Source organism: Hylobates moloch, unplaced genomic scaffold (assembly GCF_009828535.3).
Source record: "Hylobates moloch isolate HMO894 unplaced genomic scaffold, HMol_V3 SCAFFOLD_16, whole genome shotgun sequence".
NCBI classification, from domain to species: Eukaryota; Metazoa; Chordata; class Mammalia; order Primates; family Hylobatidae; genus Hylobates; species Hylobates moloch.
The window spans coordinates 31,014,459-31,030,469 of record NW_026652291.1 but is presented as its reverse complement, the minus strand read 5'-3'; the positions used below and the strand labels follow the sequence as shown (position 1 = coordinate 31,030,469).

Genomic DNA, 16,011 nt, shown 5'->3' with positions numbered 1-16,011 from the left:
CTGACCAACATGGTGAAACCCCATGTCTACTAAAAATACAAAATTAGCCGGGCCTGGTGGAACATGCCTGTAATCCCAGCTACTTGGGAGGCTGAGGCAGGAGAATTGCTTGAACCTGGGAGGCAGAGGTTGCAGTGAGCCGATACTGCACCATTGCAACAAGAGCCTAGGCAACAAAAGCGAAACTCCGTCTCAAAATAAATAAATAAATACAAATGGGTTAAAAACCTAAATGTGAAAAGTAACACTATTATGTTAATAGAAGGAAATGTAGAAAAATATATTAATGAAGATATCTTAAAAACCTATACAGGGGAAAACTGATGAATTTAACTTCATTAGAGTTAAATGTTTTTATTCAACACAGTGCCATAGATTAAGTTAAAAGACTTGGAGGTGGTACCTACAGAATGCAAAACCAACAAGGACTTAAAATCTCTTTTTTTTTTTGAGATGGAGTTTTGCTCATTGCCCAGCCTGGAGTGCAACGGCGTGATCTTGGCTCACTGCAACGGCCTCCTCCCCGATTCAAGTGATTCTCCTGTCTCAGCCTCCTGAAAAGCTGCGACTACAGGCGCATGCCACCACGCCCAGCTAATTTTTGTATTTTTAGTACAGACGAGGTTTCATCATATTGGTCAGGCTGGTCTCCAACTCCTGACCTCAGGTGATCCGCCTGCCTCGGCCTCCCAAAATGCTGGGATTACAGGCGTGAGCCACTGCTCTCGGCCTAAAATCTTTTTTTTTTTTTTTTTTGAGACAAGGTCTTCCTCTGTTGCCCAGGATGGAGTGCAGTGGTGCGATCTCAGCTCAGGGCAACCTCTGCCTCCTGGGTTCAAGCGATTCTCCTACCTCAGCCTCTTTAGTGGCTGGGAGTACAGGTGTGCGTCAACATGCTCAGCTAATTTTTGTATTTTTGGTAGAGATGGGGTTTCACCATGTTGCCCAGGCTAGTCTCGAACTCCTGGACTCCAGTGGTCCATCCACCTCAGCCTCCCAAAATGCTAGGATGACAGGTGTGAGCCACTGGGCATGACCAGAATCTAAAATCTAGAGCCTACAAGAATCCCTGCAAGCCAGGAACATAGGAAATCCATAGAGAAGTGGGAAAGGATATAAATAGGCAATTCAAAAAAGGGAAAACCCACGTTTAATAAACACATGAAAATGTAGGCCTGGCGCAGTGGCTCATGTCTGTCTGGCGCAGTGGCTCATGTCTGTAATCCCTGCACTTTGAGAGGCCGAGGCAGGTGGATCACCTGAGGTCAGGAGTTCGAAACCAGACTGGTCAACCCTCCGTCTTTACTAAAAATACAAAAAATTAGCCGGGTATGGTGGCGCACGCCTGCAATCCCAGCTACGCAGGAGGCTGAGGCAGAAGAATCGCTTGAACCCGAGAGGCGGAGGTTGCAGTAAGCCAAGATCGTGCCACTGCACTCCAGCCCGGGGAACAAGAGCAAAACTCCGTCTCAAAAATAAATAAATAAATAAATAAATAAATAAATAAATAAAATGTACACGATGGGATAACCACCTTACACCCACCAGACTGATAAACATTACAAAACCAACCACCACCGAACGATGGACGGATACTGGGAAACAGGAAGCTTTATGCACTGCGCGTCGGCAAGTATAAACTGGTGTGACCATTCCAAAGAACAATCCAGCAAAATTAGATATGACCAGGACCCAACTCTGGGGTGGATACCCAGAGAAATGCACCAATATCCACAAGGAGACAACTGCCAGAATATTCATTACAGTGTGGCTTGTGGGGGTGTTAATAAGCCTATGCACATAGCACCCACCATGCAAGCACTCAGAAGTGAAAACGAGATGACTAGCATGGATGGACTCAAAAACAGAATGTTGAGAAAAAAGGTTTAAAGAAAAATCACAGCATATTATACCGAAGAATTCGAAACCACTATATAGATTTCAAATGAACACATGCACAAATTCACACAAGGTGGACCGTAAAGCCACTTATATAACACACCAGAGTGGCTGTCTGAAAAGGGGAGTGAAAGGGGTCTGGGAATACGAACGGAGAGAGAAAGTGATAAAATAAACAAGGAGCCTCGCATTGGCCCACAGGGTGTCAAGAACTGAGAAGGATCAACTCAATTTTGTGCATCTGAGGTTCTTTTTTCAAAAAAAAATGCCAGTTGCGAGGGAGAGGGTCCCACACGGCAGGAGATGGCACAAGTCCGGCCAAGAACGGAGGGGGCCGCGGCCGGTGCGGAGCGGCCTCGAGCGGCGGGAGGGCGGACGCCCCTTCGAGAGCTCCTCTTTCTCTCAGAAGTCACGGGGGAGAGACGGGGGCGCCAGGGCGGCGGACGAGGCACGGAGGGCAGGACAGCCCATTCCCCACAGCCCGGAACTCCTGCTCCCAAACCTCCTCCCCGACCGCCCTGCTTACCTGGCGCCAGCTCCGGGCGCGGGCCCCGGGACCGCCATGACCTGAGACCCGAGGGACTCTAGAGCCTTGCAGCCCCGAGTTCAGTACTGGTCAGAGTCCGAGGAGGGGCGGGGCCCCGGCTACCACAGAGACGGCGGCGGATAGAGAGGAAGGTGCGGGAGATGCGGCCTCCCCCGGAAGCGACCGACGTCTCTAAAAGTACCAGAGAGTGGACTCGGATGACCCGGCGGCTACAGCGCCCCCATATTTTCTGGGAGACTTCCCTTTTGACAATAGGTAGCCGAGAGTGTAACTACTTTACGGCAAGAATTTTAGATTCTGAGTATAATAGATGTTTTACATATTCTCCCAGAGGAGCCAGCATGATCTTTAAAAAAGTATAAATTAGGCTTCCAGCCGGGCGCGGTGGGTTACTCCTGTAATCCCAGCACTTTGGGAGGCCAAGGCGGGAGGATCGCTAGAGCCCAGGAATTCAAGACCAGCCTGGGCAACATGGCAAGACCCCGCCTTTACAAAAGATAAAAACATTAGCTGGGGATGGTGGCGAGCGCCTGTGGTCCGAGCTACTCTGGAGGCTGAGGCAGGGGAATCACTTGGGCCCAGAAGGTCAAGGCTGCAGTGAGCCGTGACTGTGCCACTGCACTCCAGCGTGGGCGACAAAGAGAGACCCTGTCTCAAAAATAAATAAATAGATGATGATGATTGATAGATAAGATAGATAGTTGAATGAATGAAATGCTTATCAGTTGACTGATTAGTACCCAAAGGGAGGTGGGAAATGGCTCAAAAAAAAAAAAAAAAAAAAAACAGCATGATCCCACAGGTCCCTAAATTTGAATCTGGATGTATCTTCTCACTTTCCTCCAATCCTTATTAAGTTTCAACTGCATGCCAAACACTCTACAACATACATGTATCACTTGTATTTATGAAAGTTGCAGTCTAGCTGGGTAGGTCAATCAGTTGACAATTACAGCTTTTTTTTTTTTGAGACGGAGTGTTGCTTTTGTTGCCCCGGCTAGAGTGCAATGGCGCGATATCGGCTCACCGCAACCTCAGCCTCCCGGATTGAAGCCATCCTCCTGCCTCAGCCTCCCGAGTAGCTAGGATTACAGGCATGTGCCACCACGCCCAGCTAATTTTGTATTTCTAGTAGAGACAGGGTTTCTCCATGTTGGTCAGGCTGGTCTCGAACTCCTGACTTCAGGTGATCTGCCCGCCTTGGCTTTCCAAAGTGTTGGGATTACAAGCGTGAGCCACCACGCCTGGCCCTTTTTTGTTTTTGATTTTGTTTTAGACGGAGTTTCGCTCTTGTGGCCCAGGCTGGAGTGCAATGGTGCTATCTTGGCTCACTGCAACCTCTGCCTCCCGGGTTCAAGCGATTCTCCCGCCTCAGCCTCCCGAGTAGCTGGGATTACAGGCATGCACCACCATACCCAGCTAATTTTGTATTTTTAGTAGAGACGTGGTTTCTCCATGTTGGTCAGGCTGGTCTCGAACTCCCGACCTCAGGTGATACACCCACCTCGGCCTCTCAAAGTGCTGGGATTACAGGTGTGAATCACCGTGCCCGGCCTACAGCTGTCTTTATGAAGTGCTATTGAGAGGTGACAGCGTGCTGGCAGTCCTCACAGCCCTCACTCACTCTCGGTGCCTCCTCTGCCTGGGCTCCCACTTTGGCGGCACTTGGGGAGCCCTTCAGCCCACCACTGCACTGTGGGTCCCCTTTCTGGGCTGGCCAAGGCGGGAGCTGGCTCCCTCAGCTTGCGGGGAGGGATGGAGGGAGAGGCGCAAGCAGGAGCCGGGGCTGCGTGCGGCACTTGCAGGCCGGCTGGAGTTCCGGGTGGGCGTGGGCTCGGCGGGCCCTGCACTCGGAGCACCCGGCCGGCGCTGCCGGCCCCGGGCAATAAGGGACTTAGCACCCGGGCCCGTGGCTGCGCAGGGTATACTGGGTCCCCCAGCAGTGCCAGCTCACTGGTGCTGCCCTGGATTTCTCGCCGGGCCTTGGCTGCCTTCCTGCGGGGCAGGGCTCGGGACCTGCAGCCCACCATGCCTGAGCCTCCCCGACGAGCGCCGCCCCCTGCTCCACGGCGCCCAGTCCCATCGACCACCCAAGGGCTGAGGAGTGCGAGCGCACGGCAAGGGACTGGCAGGCAGCTCCGCCTGCAGCCCCGGTGCAGGATCCACTGGGTGAAACCAGCTGGGCTCCTGAGTCTGGTGGAGATGTGGGGAACCTTTATGTCTAGCTCACGGATTGTAAACACACCAATCGGCACTCTGTATCTAGCTCAAGGTGTGTGAACACACCAATCAGCGCCCTGTCAAAACAGACCACTCGGCTCTACCAATCAGCAGGACGTGGGTGGGGCTAGATAAGAGAATAAAATCAGGCTGCCCGAGCCAGCAGCGGTAACCCGCTTGGGTCTCTTCCACACTGTGGAAGCTTTGTTTTTTCTTTCTTTGCAGTAAATCTTGCTACTGCTCACTCTGGGTCCACACTGCTTTTAAGAGCTGTAACACTCACAGCGAGGGTCCGTGGCTTCATTCTTGAAGTCAGTGAGACCAAGAACCCACCAATTCCGGACACACTATGACAAACATACCATACAGCAGGGGTTCTCAACTTTGGTGCTATTAAGTTTTGGGGCCTGATCATTCTTTGTTGAGTAGGCTTTCCTATGCAATGTAGGATGTTTAGCTGTATCCCAGGCCTCTACCCACTAGATGCCAGTAGCATTCCCTCTGACCTAGGCATACCAAAATGTCTCTAAACATTGCCAAATGTCCCTTAGGGGAGAAAGGACCAAAATTCCAGCTTTACCCCACCTCCTAGCATTGAGAACCACTGCCCCAGAACCAAAGAGAGAGGCATTTAACTCAGCATGGGGAAAAGTGGAATCTAGAAAGACTTTAAAGAGGAAATAACTTTATTCAAGTATGTCTTTCTTATTTTGAAAACCAAAAAAATAGAATGCAATTTTTGAAAAATTAATAAGGCAACCAAAGTATTAAAGCAAGCAACCTCACATCTCTAGGGTAATCTAGGTTTACAGATCTTGTCCCCTTTCACTCTCAAAAATGTCCTAGTTTGATATTCGGTGGCATTACTGTCCCAGGGTGCCTCAGCATTGTCTATTACTGTAAACTTTTAAGAAGTAGCAGTCTGGGCACGGTGGCTCACGCCTGTAATCCCAGCGCTTTCGGAGGCCGAAGCAGGCAAATCACCTGAGGTCAGGAGTTCAAGACCAGCCTGGCCAACATGACGAAATCCCGTCTTTACTAAAAATACAAAAGTTATCCAGATGTGGTGGCGGGTGCATGTAATCCCAGCTACTTGGGAGGCTGAGGCAGGAGAATTACTTGAACCCAGGAGGTGGGGATTGCACTGAGCTGAGATTGTGCCATTGCACTCCAGCCTGGGTGGCAGAGTGAGACTGTTTCAAAAAAAAAGGAAGAAGAAGAAGTAATACACCAGAGTTACCAGTGAGCAAGTGGGAGGGTCTTTGGCTACTGGAGTGCAGCGGAGCAGAGCAATGCCCAAATCAAAGGAACTTGTTTCTTCAAGCTCTTCTGGCAGCGGTTCTGACAGTGATGTTGACAAAAAGTTAAAGAGGAAAAAGCAGGTTGCTCCAGAAAGACCTGTAAAGAAGCAAAAGACTGGTAAAACTTGAAGAGCTCTGTCATCTTCCAAAGAGAACAGCAGCAGCAGCACAGATGATAATATGATGTTTCAGGTTAGGAAAATGAGGTACATTAGTGTTTGGGATTTTTTTTTTTTTTTTTAGACTTGTCCCCCAAGGCTGGAGTGCAATGGCATGATCTTGGCTCACTGCAACCTCTGCCTCCCAGGTTCAAGCAATTCTCCTGCCTCAGCCTCCTGAGTATCTGGGACTGCAGGCACTCACCACCATGCTTGGCTAATTTCTGTCTTTTATGTCGAGACAGGGTTTCACCATGTTGGCCAGGCTGGTCTCGAACTCCTGACCTCAAGTGATCTGCCCACCTTGGCCTCCCAAAGTGCTAGGATTACAAGTGTGAGCCACCAAGCTGGGCCAGTGTTTGGGATTTTAAAGGGTAATTGATATTAAATAATATTGGATGGATCCAGAAGGTGAAATGAAACCAGGAAGAGAAGGTATTTCTTTGAATTTGGAGCAAAGAAGCCAGCTGAAGGAACAGATTTTTTAAAATTTAAATTTAAAGATTATATATATATATATATAATATGCATAAAAATATATATGTAAAAGATATACGTAAATATATATATATATATATATATATATATATTTTTTTTTTTTTTTGAGACGGAGTCTCACTCTGTTGCCCATGCTGGAGTGCAGTGGTGGGATCACAGCTCACCACAGCCTCCATCTCCTGGGCTCAAGTGATCCACCTCAGCCTCCCTAGTAGCTGGGACTATAGGTGCTGGCATCGCACATGCTAATTAAAAAAAAGATTTTTTGTAGAGAAGGCAGGGGTGGGGGGAGGTGTTTCACTGTGTTGTCCAGGCTAGTCTTAAATTCCTAGGCTCAAGTGATCCTCCACCTTTGCCTCCCCTAAGTGCTGGGATTAGAGGTGTGAGCCACTGCACCTGGCCAAGAACAGATTTCTGACACTGATGATGCAGTTAAGAAAACTGTGAAATCCAAACCATATAAAACCTATACTCTTCTAGTGTAGTTGGTTTGTGTGTGTGTGTGTATGTGTGTGTGTGTGTGTGTTTTGTTTTTGTTTTTTGACAGGTTCTTGCTCTGTGGTCCAGGTAGAGTGCAGTGGGATAATAATCACAGCTCACTGCAGTTTCCAACTCCTCCCACTTCAATCTCCTGAGTAGCTGGGGATACAGGTATGCGCCAACATGCCTAGCTAATTTTTAAGTTTTTTTTATTTTTAATAGAGATGAGGTCTCACTATGTTGCCCAGGCTGGTCTAGAACTCCTGAGCTCAAGCGATGCTTCTGCCTCAGCCTCCCAAAGTGTTAGGATTACAGGGCCAAGCCACCGCTCCTGGCCTCTAGTTGTTTTAATCTGTCTTTTTACATTGGCTTTTGTTTTCTAAATGTTGTCCTCCAAGCTATTGTATGTTTAGATTGCAGAACAACTTGTAAAATGAATACTTGTTTTAATGTGCATTATTTAAAATGTTCGGAGTGAAGCTAATTATCTACTTTATAAGGAGAATTGCTCTATGCCCACCACTTAGTATACAATAAAATCAAGTAATATATTCTTAACTGTTGTGGCCTTTTTTTTTTTTTTTTTTTTTTGAGACAGAGTTTTACTCTTGTTGCCCAGGCTAGATCTCGGCTCACTGCAACCCCTGCCTCCCGAGTTCAAGTGATTCTCCTGCCTCAGCCTCCTGGGTAGTTGGATTACAGGCACCTGCCACCACGCCCGGCCATTTTTTTGTATTTTTAGTAGAGATGGGGTTTCACCATGTTGACCAGGCTGGTCTCAAACTCCTGACCTCAGTTGATCCACCCGCCTCCACCTCCCCAAGTGCTGAGATTACAGGCGTGAGCCACTGCGCCTGGCCCTGTTGTGGCCTTTTTTGATCATGAGAGTTGGTGCTCTTGAAGGCCAAAAATGACAGTTTTTTATAGATCTTTTAATTTCAATTCAGCTTTCACAATAAAAAAGAGTGTATTGCATTGAACAAAACAAAGTATTACACCAATACTAAACTTGATGGAAAATGTGATCTCAACTATGAAAATAAATATAGATGTAAATATCTGTATAGAAAAAATCATAATGAAGCATAGCAAAAGGCCATATATCATATTCGTTGTTAATATTTGAGTTTATATTTCAGAGTTATCTTTTGGATAAGATTCCATTTTTTTTTTCCTTTTTTTTGAGATGGAGTCTCGCTCTGTTGCCCAGGCTGGAGTGCAGTGGCGCGATCTTGGCTCACTGCAACCTCTGCCTCCCGGGTTCAAGCAATTCTCCTGTTTAGCCTCCCAAGCAGCTAGGACTACAGGCATCCACCACCACGCCTGGCTAATTTTTGTATTTTTAGTAGAGACAGAGTTTCACCATATTGGCCAGGCTTGTCTTGAACTCCTGATCTTGTGATCCGCCCGCCTCAGCCTCCCAAAGTGCTGGGATTACAGGCGTAAGCCACCGGGTTTAGAGCCAACTTAAAATTAGTTCAAATGTCTAATTAGCTCATAACTGTGATCGATATCTTCTTTTTATTTTATTTTTTTCTTTTCTAGGTTTTTAAAAAATTCACAATCCACTTGGGCACAGTGGCTCACACCTGTGGTCTCAGAACTTTGGGAGGCCAAGGCCAAAGGTTTGCTTGAGCCCAGGAGTTCAAGACCAGCCTGGGCAACATAGCTAGACCCCCATCTCTAAAAAAAAAAAAAAAAAAAATTGGGATCCAAATAAGGTCTACACATTGCAATTGATCATATGTCATTTAACACTGTTTTAGTTTATAGGTTCCTCTTCTACCCCTTTAGACCAGCTACTATTATCTCATTTTCATGTCCTTCTGCAAAACCTTCTAACTGGGTTTCTACACTTGAATTTCCTCCTGTTCTAATCCAGTTTCTACAAAGCAGCCAGAGAAATCTGAACAAATGTAAACCAGATCAACATTCCACTTAAAGCCCTTCAAGCCTTCTTTTTTTTTTGAGATGGAGTTTCACTCTTGTTGCTCAGGCTGGAGGGCAGTGGTGTGATCTCCGCCCACTGCAACCTCTGCCTCCCGGATTCAAGCTATTCTCCTGCCTCAGCCTCCTGAGTAGCTGGGATTACAGGTGCCCGCCACCACGCCCAGCTAATTTTTGTATTTTTAGTAGAGATGGGGTTTTGCCATGTTGGCCAAGCTGGTCTCGAACTCCTAACCTCAAGTGATCTGCCCGCCTTGGCCTCTCAAAGTGCTGAGATTACAGGTGTGAACCACTGCGCCCTGCTCTTCAAGGCCTCTTATGTCCTGGCCTTGCCTATTGCTCCAACTTCTGTTTTTTTTTTTTTTTTTTTTTGAGACAGTCTTGCTGTATTGCCCAAGATGGAATGCAGTGGTATGATCTCAGGCCACTGCAACCTCTGCCTCCCGGGTTAAAGTGATTCTTGTGCTTCATCCTCTCGAGTAGCTGGGATTACAGGTTTATGCCACCATGCCCAGCTAATTTCTGTTTGAACCTCTTTAGGGGCTAGAAAACAAACCTTGTTTTCCTCTACTCTTCTGCTGATTTTTATTCTTCCTTCCATCCCCACTGTGAATGTCCCTTCCCCAGAGAGTTCTTTTCCTAACCACCCTTTATTGTCTCCTTTCACAGCACCCCACTTTTTCCTGCTTCTAGCATTTATTGCAGCTGGTTATATTTTCATTTTGTGCATTTACTTCATTCATGCCTCTCTCGCTCCACCCCAGGAGGACAGGGACCATGTCTGTTGTGTTCACACTACTGTGTCCCCATTTTCCAGAAGCACTCGTAAGAGCACAATAGCAATTTGTTTAACAAATATTTGCAAAACCTTCTAACTGGGTTTCTACACTTGAATTTCCCCCGGCTCTAATCCAGTTTTTACAAAGCAGCCAGAGAAATGTGCACGATTGTAAACCAGATCAACAGCCCACTTAAAGCCCTTAAGTGATTCTTGTGCTGTTTGTCGAACAAAGATAAACAAGACAATCCCTAACCTCAAAAAACACACAGTGAGGCTAGGGCTCACTGCAGCCTCAACAACAGAGGCTAAGGCAGGAGGATTGCTTGAGCCCAGGAGTTCGAGGCTGCGTTCAGCTATGATCATACCACTGCACTCCAGCCTGGGCAACGAAGTGAGACCTCGTTTCTAAAAGTAAATAAATAAAATTAAAGAAAACCCACAGGTCACTGTCTCTGCTTATACTGTTTTCTAATGGGACCGAACTTCCCTTATTTCAGCTACTAGAGTCTTGTGCTACTTCCTCACTCTTATACATAGATAAAGGGAAGACAAATTGATGTTTTTTTAAAAAAAGGAAAATAATTTGGTAATAACTATCAGATTTTAGATGATGCCGTAGTTTCATTTCCAGGAATTCTCTTATAAATATATTTACCCAAAAGCACAAAGGACAAAGGGTCAATCACAAGGATGTTTCTACAGCATAGAAGGTAATAGCAAAATCCTAGAAGCAACCAGAATGCTTCTCAAAGGAGGAGCAGTTAAACAAAATATGACACCCTCACTGTGTAGAATATATTTTGCAGCTATTAATAAGAAGGAGAGGGCCAGGTGCCATGGCTCACGCCTGTAATCCCAGCACTTTGGGAGGCTGAGGCGGGCGGATCACCTGAGGTTGGGAGTTCGAGACCAGCCTGACCAACATGGAGAAATCCCGTTTCTACTAAAAATACAAAATTAGCCAGGCATGGTGGCACATGCCTGTAGTCCCAACTACTCGGGAGACTGAGGCAGGAGAATCACTTGAACCCAGGAGGTGGAGATTGCAGTGAGCCGAGATCACGCCATTGCACTCCAGCCTGGGCAACAAAAGCAAAACTCCATCTCAAAAAAAAAAAAAAAAAAGAAGAAGTAGCATTGCCATAGTGATTCAGAACATGGACTTCAGAGCCAAATTGTATGGGTTCAAATCCCCACTGTATCACTTGGTATTTGTGTGACCTTGGGGGCATGCTGCCTCTGTTTTTTGTTTGTTTTTTGTTTTTTTTTAAACACAGAGTCTTGCTCTGTCGCCCAGGCTGGAGTGCAGTGACACAATCCCGGCTCACTGCAGCCTCCGCCTCCTGGGTTCAAGTGATTCTCCTGCCTCAGCCTCCCAAGTAGCTGGGACCACAGGCATGTGCCACCACGCCCGGCTAAATTTTGTATTTTTAGTAGAGATGGGGTTTCACCATCTTGGCCAGTCTGGTCTCAAAACTTCTGACCTGAAGTGATCCGCCCACCTTGGCCTCCCGAAGTGGTAGGATTACAGGCATGAGCCACTGCACCCGGTGAGGTTTTTAAATATTTCTTTAAAAAAAATTTGGGGGGGTAAAGACAGGGCATCACTATGTTGCCTAGGCTGTCGAACTCCTGGCCTCAAGCGTTCCTCCTGCCTTGACCTCCAAAAGTGGTGGGATTACAGGCATGAGCCACTGCACCTAGCCTCAGTTTTTTAAAATCTGTAAATGAGGGTAAATAATAGTTTCCACATCAGAGGGTTGTTTTGGGGAATAAACAAGTTAATAGATATTAAGACTTAAACATTACCTGGCAATAATAAGAGCTAAATGTGACATTAATATTAAACATTGAACAATGTCCGTGCCCTATTGTTTCATTTAATTAACTAGTTTTTTAACTGCAAAATTGAAAAGCATGTGGTTAAAAAAAATTTCGCAAAAGATGATAGGGCATATAATGAAAAATAAGTTTGTCTTCCACCCCAGAGCCAAGCTGTTCACAGCTTCTTAGGAATCTTTCCAGAAATGTTTTATATATATGCAAACTTATATGTATTAATATATTTCACACATACCCACACTCAAACACAAATACTCCTTTTCCTTTTAAACACTCTGTCTTGCAGCTTGCGTTTTTTTTTTCTCTTTGAGACGGACTTTCATTCTGTTGTCCAGGCTGGAGTGCAGTGGCGTGATCTTGGCTCACTGCAACCTCTGCTTCCTGGGGTCAAGCTACTCCCTCCCAAGTAGCTGGGATTACAGGCATGCTCCACCACGCCTGGCTAATTTTTGTATTTTTAGTAAAGACGGGGTTTCGCCATGTTGGCCAGGCTGGTCTTGAACTGACCTCAGGTGATCTGCCTGCCTTAGCCTTCCAAAGTGCTGGGATTACAGGGATGAGCCACCGCTCCCAGACGCAGCTTTCTTTTTACACTTTGTAGTATATCTTGGAAGTTGTTCCATATCAGCATATACAGACTTTTTTTTTTTTGAGATGGAGTTTTGCTCTTGTCACCCAGGCTGGAGCGCAGTGGCACGATCTTGGGTCACTGTCACCTCTGCCTTCCTGGTTCAAGCAATTCTCCTGCCTCAGCCTCCTGAGTAGCTGGTATTACAGGCATTCGCCACCATGCCTGGATAATTTTTTGTATTTTTAGTAGAGACGGGGTTTCACCATGTTGGCCAGGCTGGTCTTGAACTCCTGACCTCAGGTGATCCACCCGCCTTGGCCTCCCAAAGTGCTGGGGTTACAGGCATGAGCCACCGTGCCCAGCCAGCATACATAGATTTAAGTAATTACTTTTTTCCACTGTTAAGTTCGTGACAAACCCATTGTCAAATTGTACCATCGTAAGTCAGGGACTGTCTCTACAGAGGAACTATATATCTAGTTTCCTATTGACAGACATTTTAGTGGGTTATAGTCTCTTGCTATTACATATAATGCTGCAATTAACATCTTCGGATATATCCCAAATATGGCTAAGTTTAAAAGAAGATAGGCTCCATATTTTGTTTTTTAAAAGCATGTTTGTGTGTGCATAAGTGTGCACCCACTGAAGATGATTGCAATCTGTAGGAATTCAGAATGCAAGGAATGGAGAGAGCAAAAGGCAGTTTGACCAAAGAGCCTGTACGTTTAAGTGTTTTTTTTAATCTCTCTTTTTTTTCGAGACAAGGTCTCACTCTGTAGTCCAGGCTGGAGTGCAGTGATGTAGTTTTGGTTCACTGCAGCCTCGACCTCCCAGGCTCAAGCGATCCTTCGACCTCAGCCTCCCGAGTAGCTGGGACTGCAGGCACATGCCACCACACCCAGCTGATTTTTGTATTTTTTGTAGAGAAGGGGTTTCACCATGTTGCCCAGGCTGGTCTCAAACTCCTGGGCTGAAGTGATCTGCCTTCTTCACTCTCCCTAAGTGCTGGGATTACAGGCATGCACCACCGCACCTGGCCTGTGTTTTTTTTTTTTTTTTTTAAGGCAGAGTCTCGCTCTGGCGCCCAGGCTGGAGTGCAGTGGCGGGATCTCAGCTCACCGCAACCTCCGCCTGCCGGGTTCAAGCGATTCTCCTGTCTCAGCCTCCTGAGTAGCTGGGATTACAGGCTCACTCCACCACACCCGGCTAAGTTTTATATTTTTAGTAGAGACAGGGTTCCACCATGTTGGTCAGGCTGGTCTCGAACTCCTGACCTCATGATCCACCTGCTTTGGCCTCCCAAAGTGCTGAGATTACAGGCATGCGTCACCGCGCCTGGCCTGTGTTTTGTTTTTTAAAATGTTACCTATACAATAAATTTTTTTCAGAGGTTATACCCTAAAAGAGAAGCAATCATTTTATCTTCTGGTCCTCCAAGCTCTTGGTTCACACCTCAGTTATAGACAGAGTTGGACCTGTCTGTTTCCCTTGCTAGCCAAGGAGCTTGCCTAGTCAACCTCCAATACCCAGCCCAGTGCCTGGCACATAGAAGGTGTTCACCAAACACTTCTGGGATGAATGAAGCTACTCCTCTGACCTAGGTTTCCCTGTATATAAAATTAGAATGATAAAGTGACCCACATCTAATGGCCATCCTAAGAAATTCCTGAGCAAAAAAAAGAGAAATTCCTGAGCAATGTGAATGTTCTTAAAAAACATGAAAGTGTGTAAAAATACTCAAGAATAGCTGCTTAATCTAAAATTTATCCTGTGGGCTGACCAGGTCAAAATGTCTGCAGTGTAGCTGGTTCAAAGGACAGTGGCATATTCCCCAAGTGAGAACAGCCGATTAAATTTGTGAGCAGGAGGGACAGAGTTGTCAGCTGAGCAGAGCCCTGCTGTCACGTCCTCTAGATCTGAAACTATCTTGGCCTGTTTCCACCCTGGAATCATTTTGGAAAGATTATGGCCCCTGCAAGTTTGTTAAAAAGTTGGATCCTCGGCTGGGCATGGTGGCTCATACCTGTAATTCCAGCACTTTGGTAGGCTGAGACAGGAAGATTGCTTGAGCTCAGGAGTTGGAGACCAGCCTAGGCAACATGACAAGACCTCATTGCTACAAAACAAAAACAAAAATTAGCTGGGTGTGGTGGTGCAAGCCTGTAGTCTCAGCTGCTTGGGAAGCTGAGATTGTGCCACTGCACTCCAACCTGGGCAACAGAGCAAGACACTGTCTCAAAAACAAAAAACAAAAACAGTTGGAGCCTTTATATTAGATATCACCCAAGGACTCCCCAACCATAGAGTAATCTTAGAGTATTGAAGGGGTGGAAAGGTGTAATAAATTTCCTCCTTATCATAAAGGTCATGGCCACCACTCCTATAACAAAAGACTGGTTAACAAGAGAAAAGCATAAGCAATTTATAACTTTCTCTTTTAATTTTTTTTTTTTTTTAGAGACAAGGTCTTGCTCTGTTGTCTAGGCTGGATTACAGTGGTGTGATCATGGCTCATTGCAGCCTTGAACTTCTGGGCTCAAGCTATCTTCCCGCCTCAGCCTTCCCAGTAGCTGGGGTTGCAGGCGCACACCACCATGTCCATCTAAAAGCATATCAGATTTATCTAATCAAAATTGTATGTGATGTGGGAGCCTTGAGAAATAAGGACCAAAAGACTCAAGAAAAAAACTGTTCTTTTTTTTTTTTTTTTTTGAGATGAAGTCTCACACTGTGGCCCAGGCTGGAGTGCAGTGGCACGATCTCGGCTCACTGCAACCTTCATCTCCTGGGTTCAAGCAATTCTCCTGCCTCAGCCTCCTGAGTAGCTGGGACTACAGGTGCACACCACTACACCCGGCTAAATTTTTTTTTGTATTTTTAGTAGAGACGGGGTTTCATCGTGTTAGCCAGGATGGTCTTGATCTCCTGACCTCATGATCCGCCTGCCTCGGCCTCCCAAAGTGCCAGGATTACAGGCATGAGCCACTGCGTCCAGCCAAAAACTGTTCATTTTTATGCTTAGATTCAATGAAGCATGACAGCTGTGTTGAAATGTGATTAGACAGAAAGGGAATGATCTGATAGTAACACACTGAGTGGAGAAACCCAGCAAGGCCTGTGTTCAGATTCTTCTTGGCCTGTTTGTGTGGCATTCCTTTCTCCTGGGTTTAGGGCAGTGCCCCTTCTGAAATGAAGGTCTTATGGTCTATTTTCAGACAAGGTAGGTCAGAATTTTATGGCCAGCTCCTACACAGAAGGATGGAGGAAGCTTAAAGTCCTATTTCTAGGTTTTATGGCTGGCTTTGGAGAAGAAGGGTTCTAGTTTCTATGACCTGCCTTGGGAGAGGAAGGGAAGCAGGAGAAAGAAGAACAGGAGAAGAGAAGAGAGAGACTTTGCTTTTGAAGTCCTTCCAATCTCTTTCAGTTCAAAGTATCAGCATGCCAAAGTGCCATACTTTGGGGTATTGTTTTCTGAGCTCCAACAGTATTAAGGAGATGACAATGATACTTCTTTTTTTTTTTTTTTTAATTGAGACGGAGTTTCACTCTGTCGCCCAGGCTGGAGTGTAGCAGTGTGATCTTGGCTCACTGCAACTTCCACCTCCCAGGTTCATGCAATTCTTGTGCCTCAGCCTCCCAAGTAGTTGGGATAACAGGCATGAGCCACCGCGACCGGCAACAGTGATAATTCGTTCAACATTCAGCAATTATTGACCAGGCCAGGTGTGGTGTCCATGCCTATAATCCGAGTGCTTTGGGAGGCC

At 46.3% G+C, this 16,011-nt stretch overlaps 1 protein-coding gene and 1 pseudogene across 9 annotated transcripts in view; one reads left to right on the top strand and one right to left on the bottom strand.

Annotated features, from left to right (window-relative positions):
- Window positions 1–2,531, bottom strand: part of ABCD4 (ATP binding cassette subfamily D member 4) — a 22,693-nt gene extending 20,162 nt beyond the window's left edge. For 7 of the 9 annotated variants that reach the window (XR_009210190.1, XR_009210191.1, XR_009210192.1 and 4 more), the window contains exon 1: window positions 2,426–2,531. Coding sequence is in view for 4 of the 9 variants with exons in the window: in XM_032179668.2 (XP_032035559.1) it covers window positions 2,426–2,463 (38 nt within the window). In the remaining 5 variants the exon portion in view is untranslated. The remainder of the gene's footprint in view (window positions 1–2,425) is intronic. The other 2 variants (XM_032179676.2, XM_032179670.2) reach the window with 2 other exon arrangements.
- Window positions 2,532–5,958: 3,427 nt separating this feature from the next.
- LOC116484651 (activated RNA polymerase II transcriptional coactivator p15-like) lies at window positions 5,959–7,108 on the top strand (annotated as a pseudogene).
- Window positions 7,109–16,011: the final 8,903 nt, after the last annotated feature.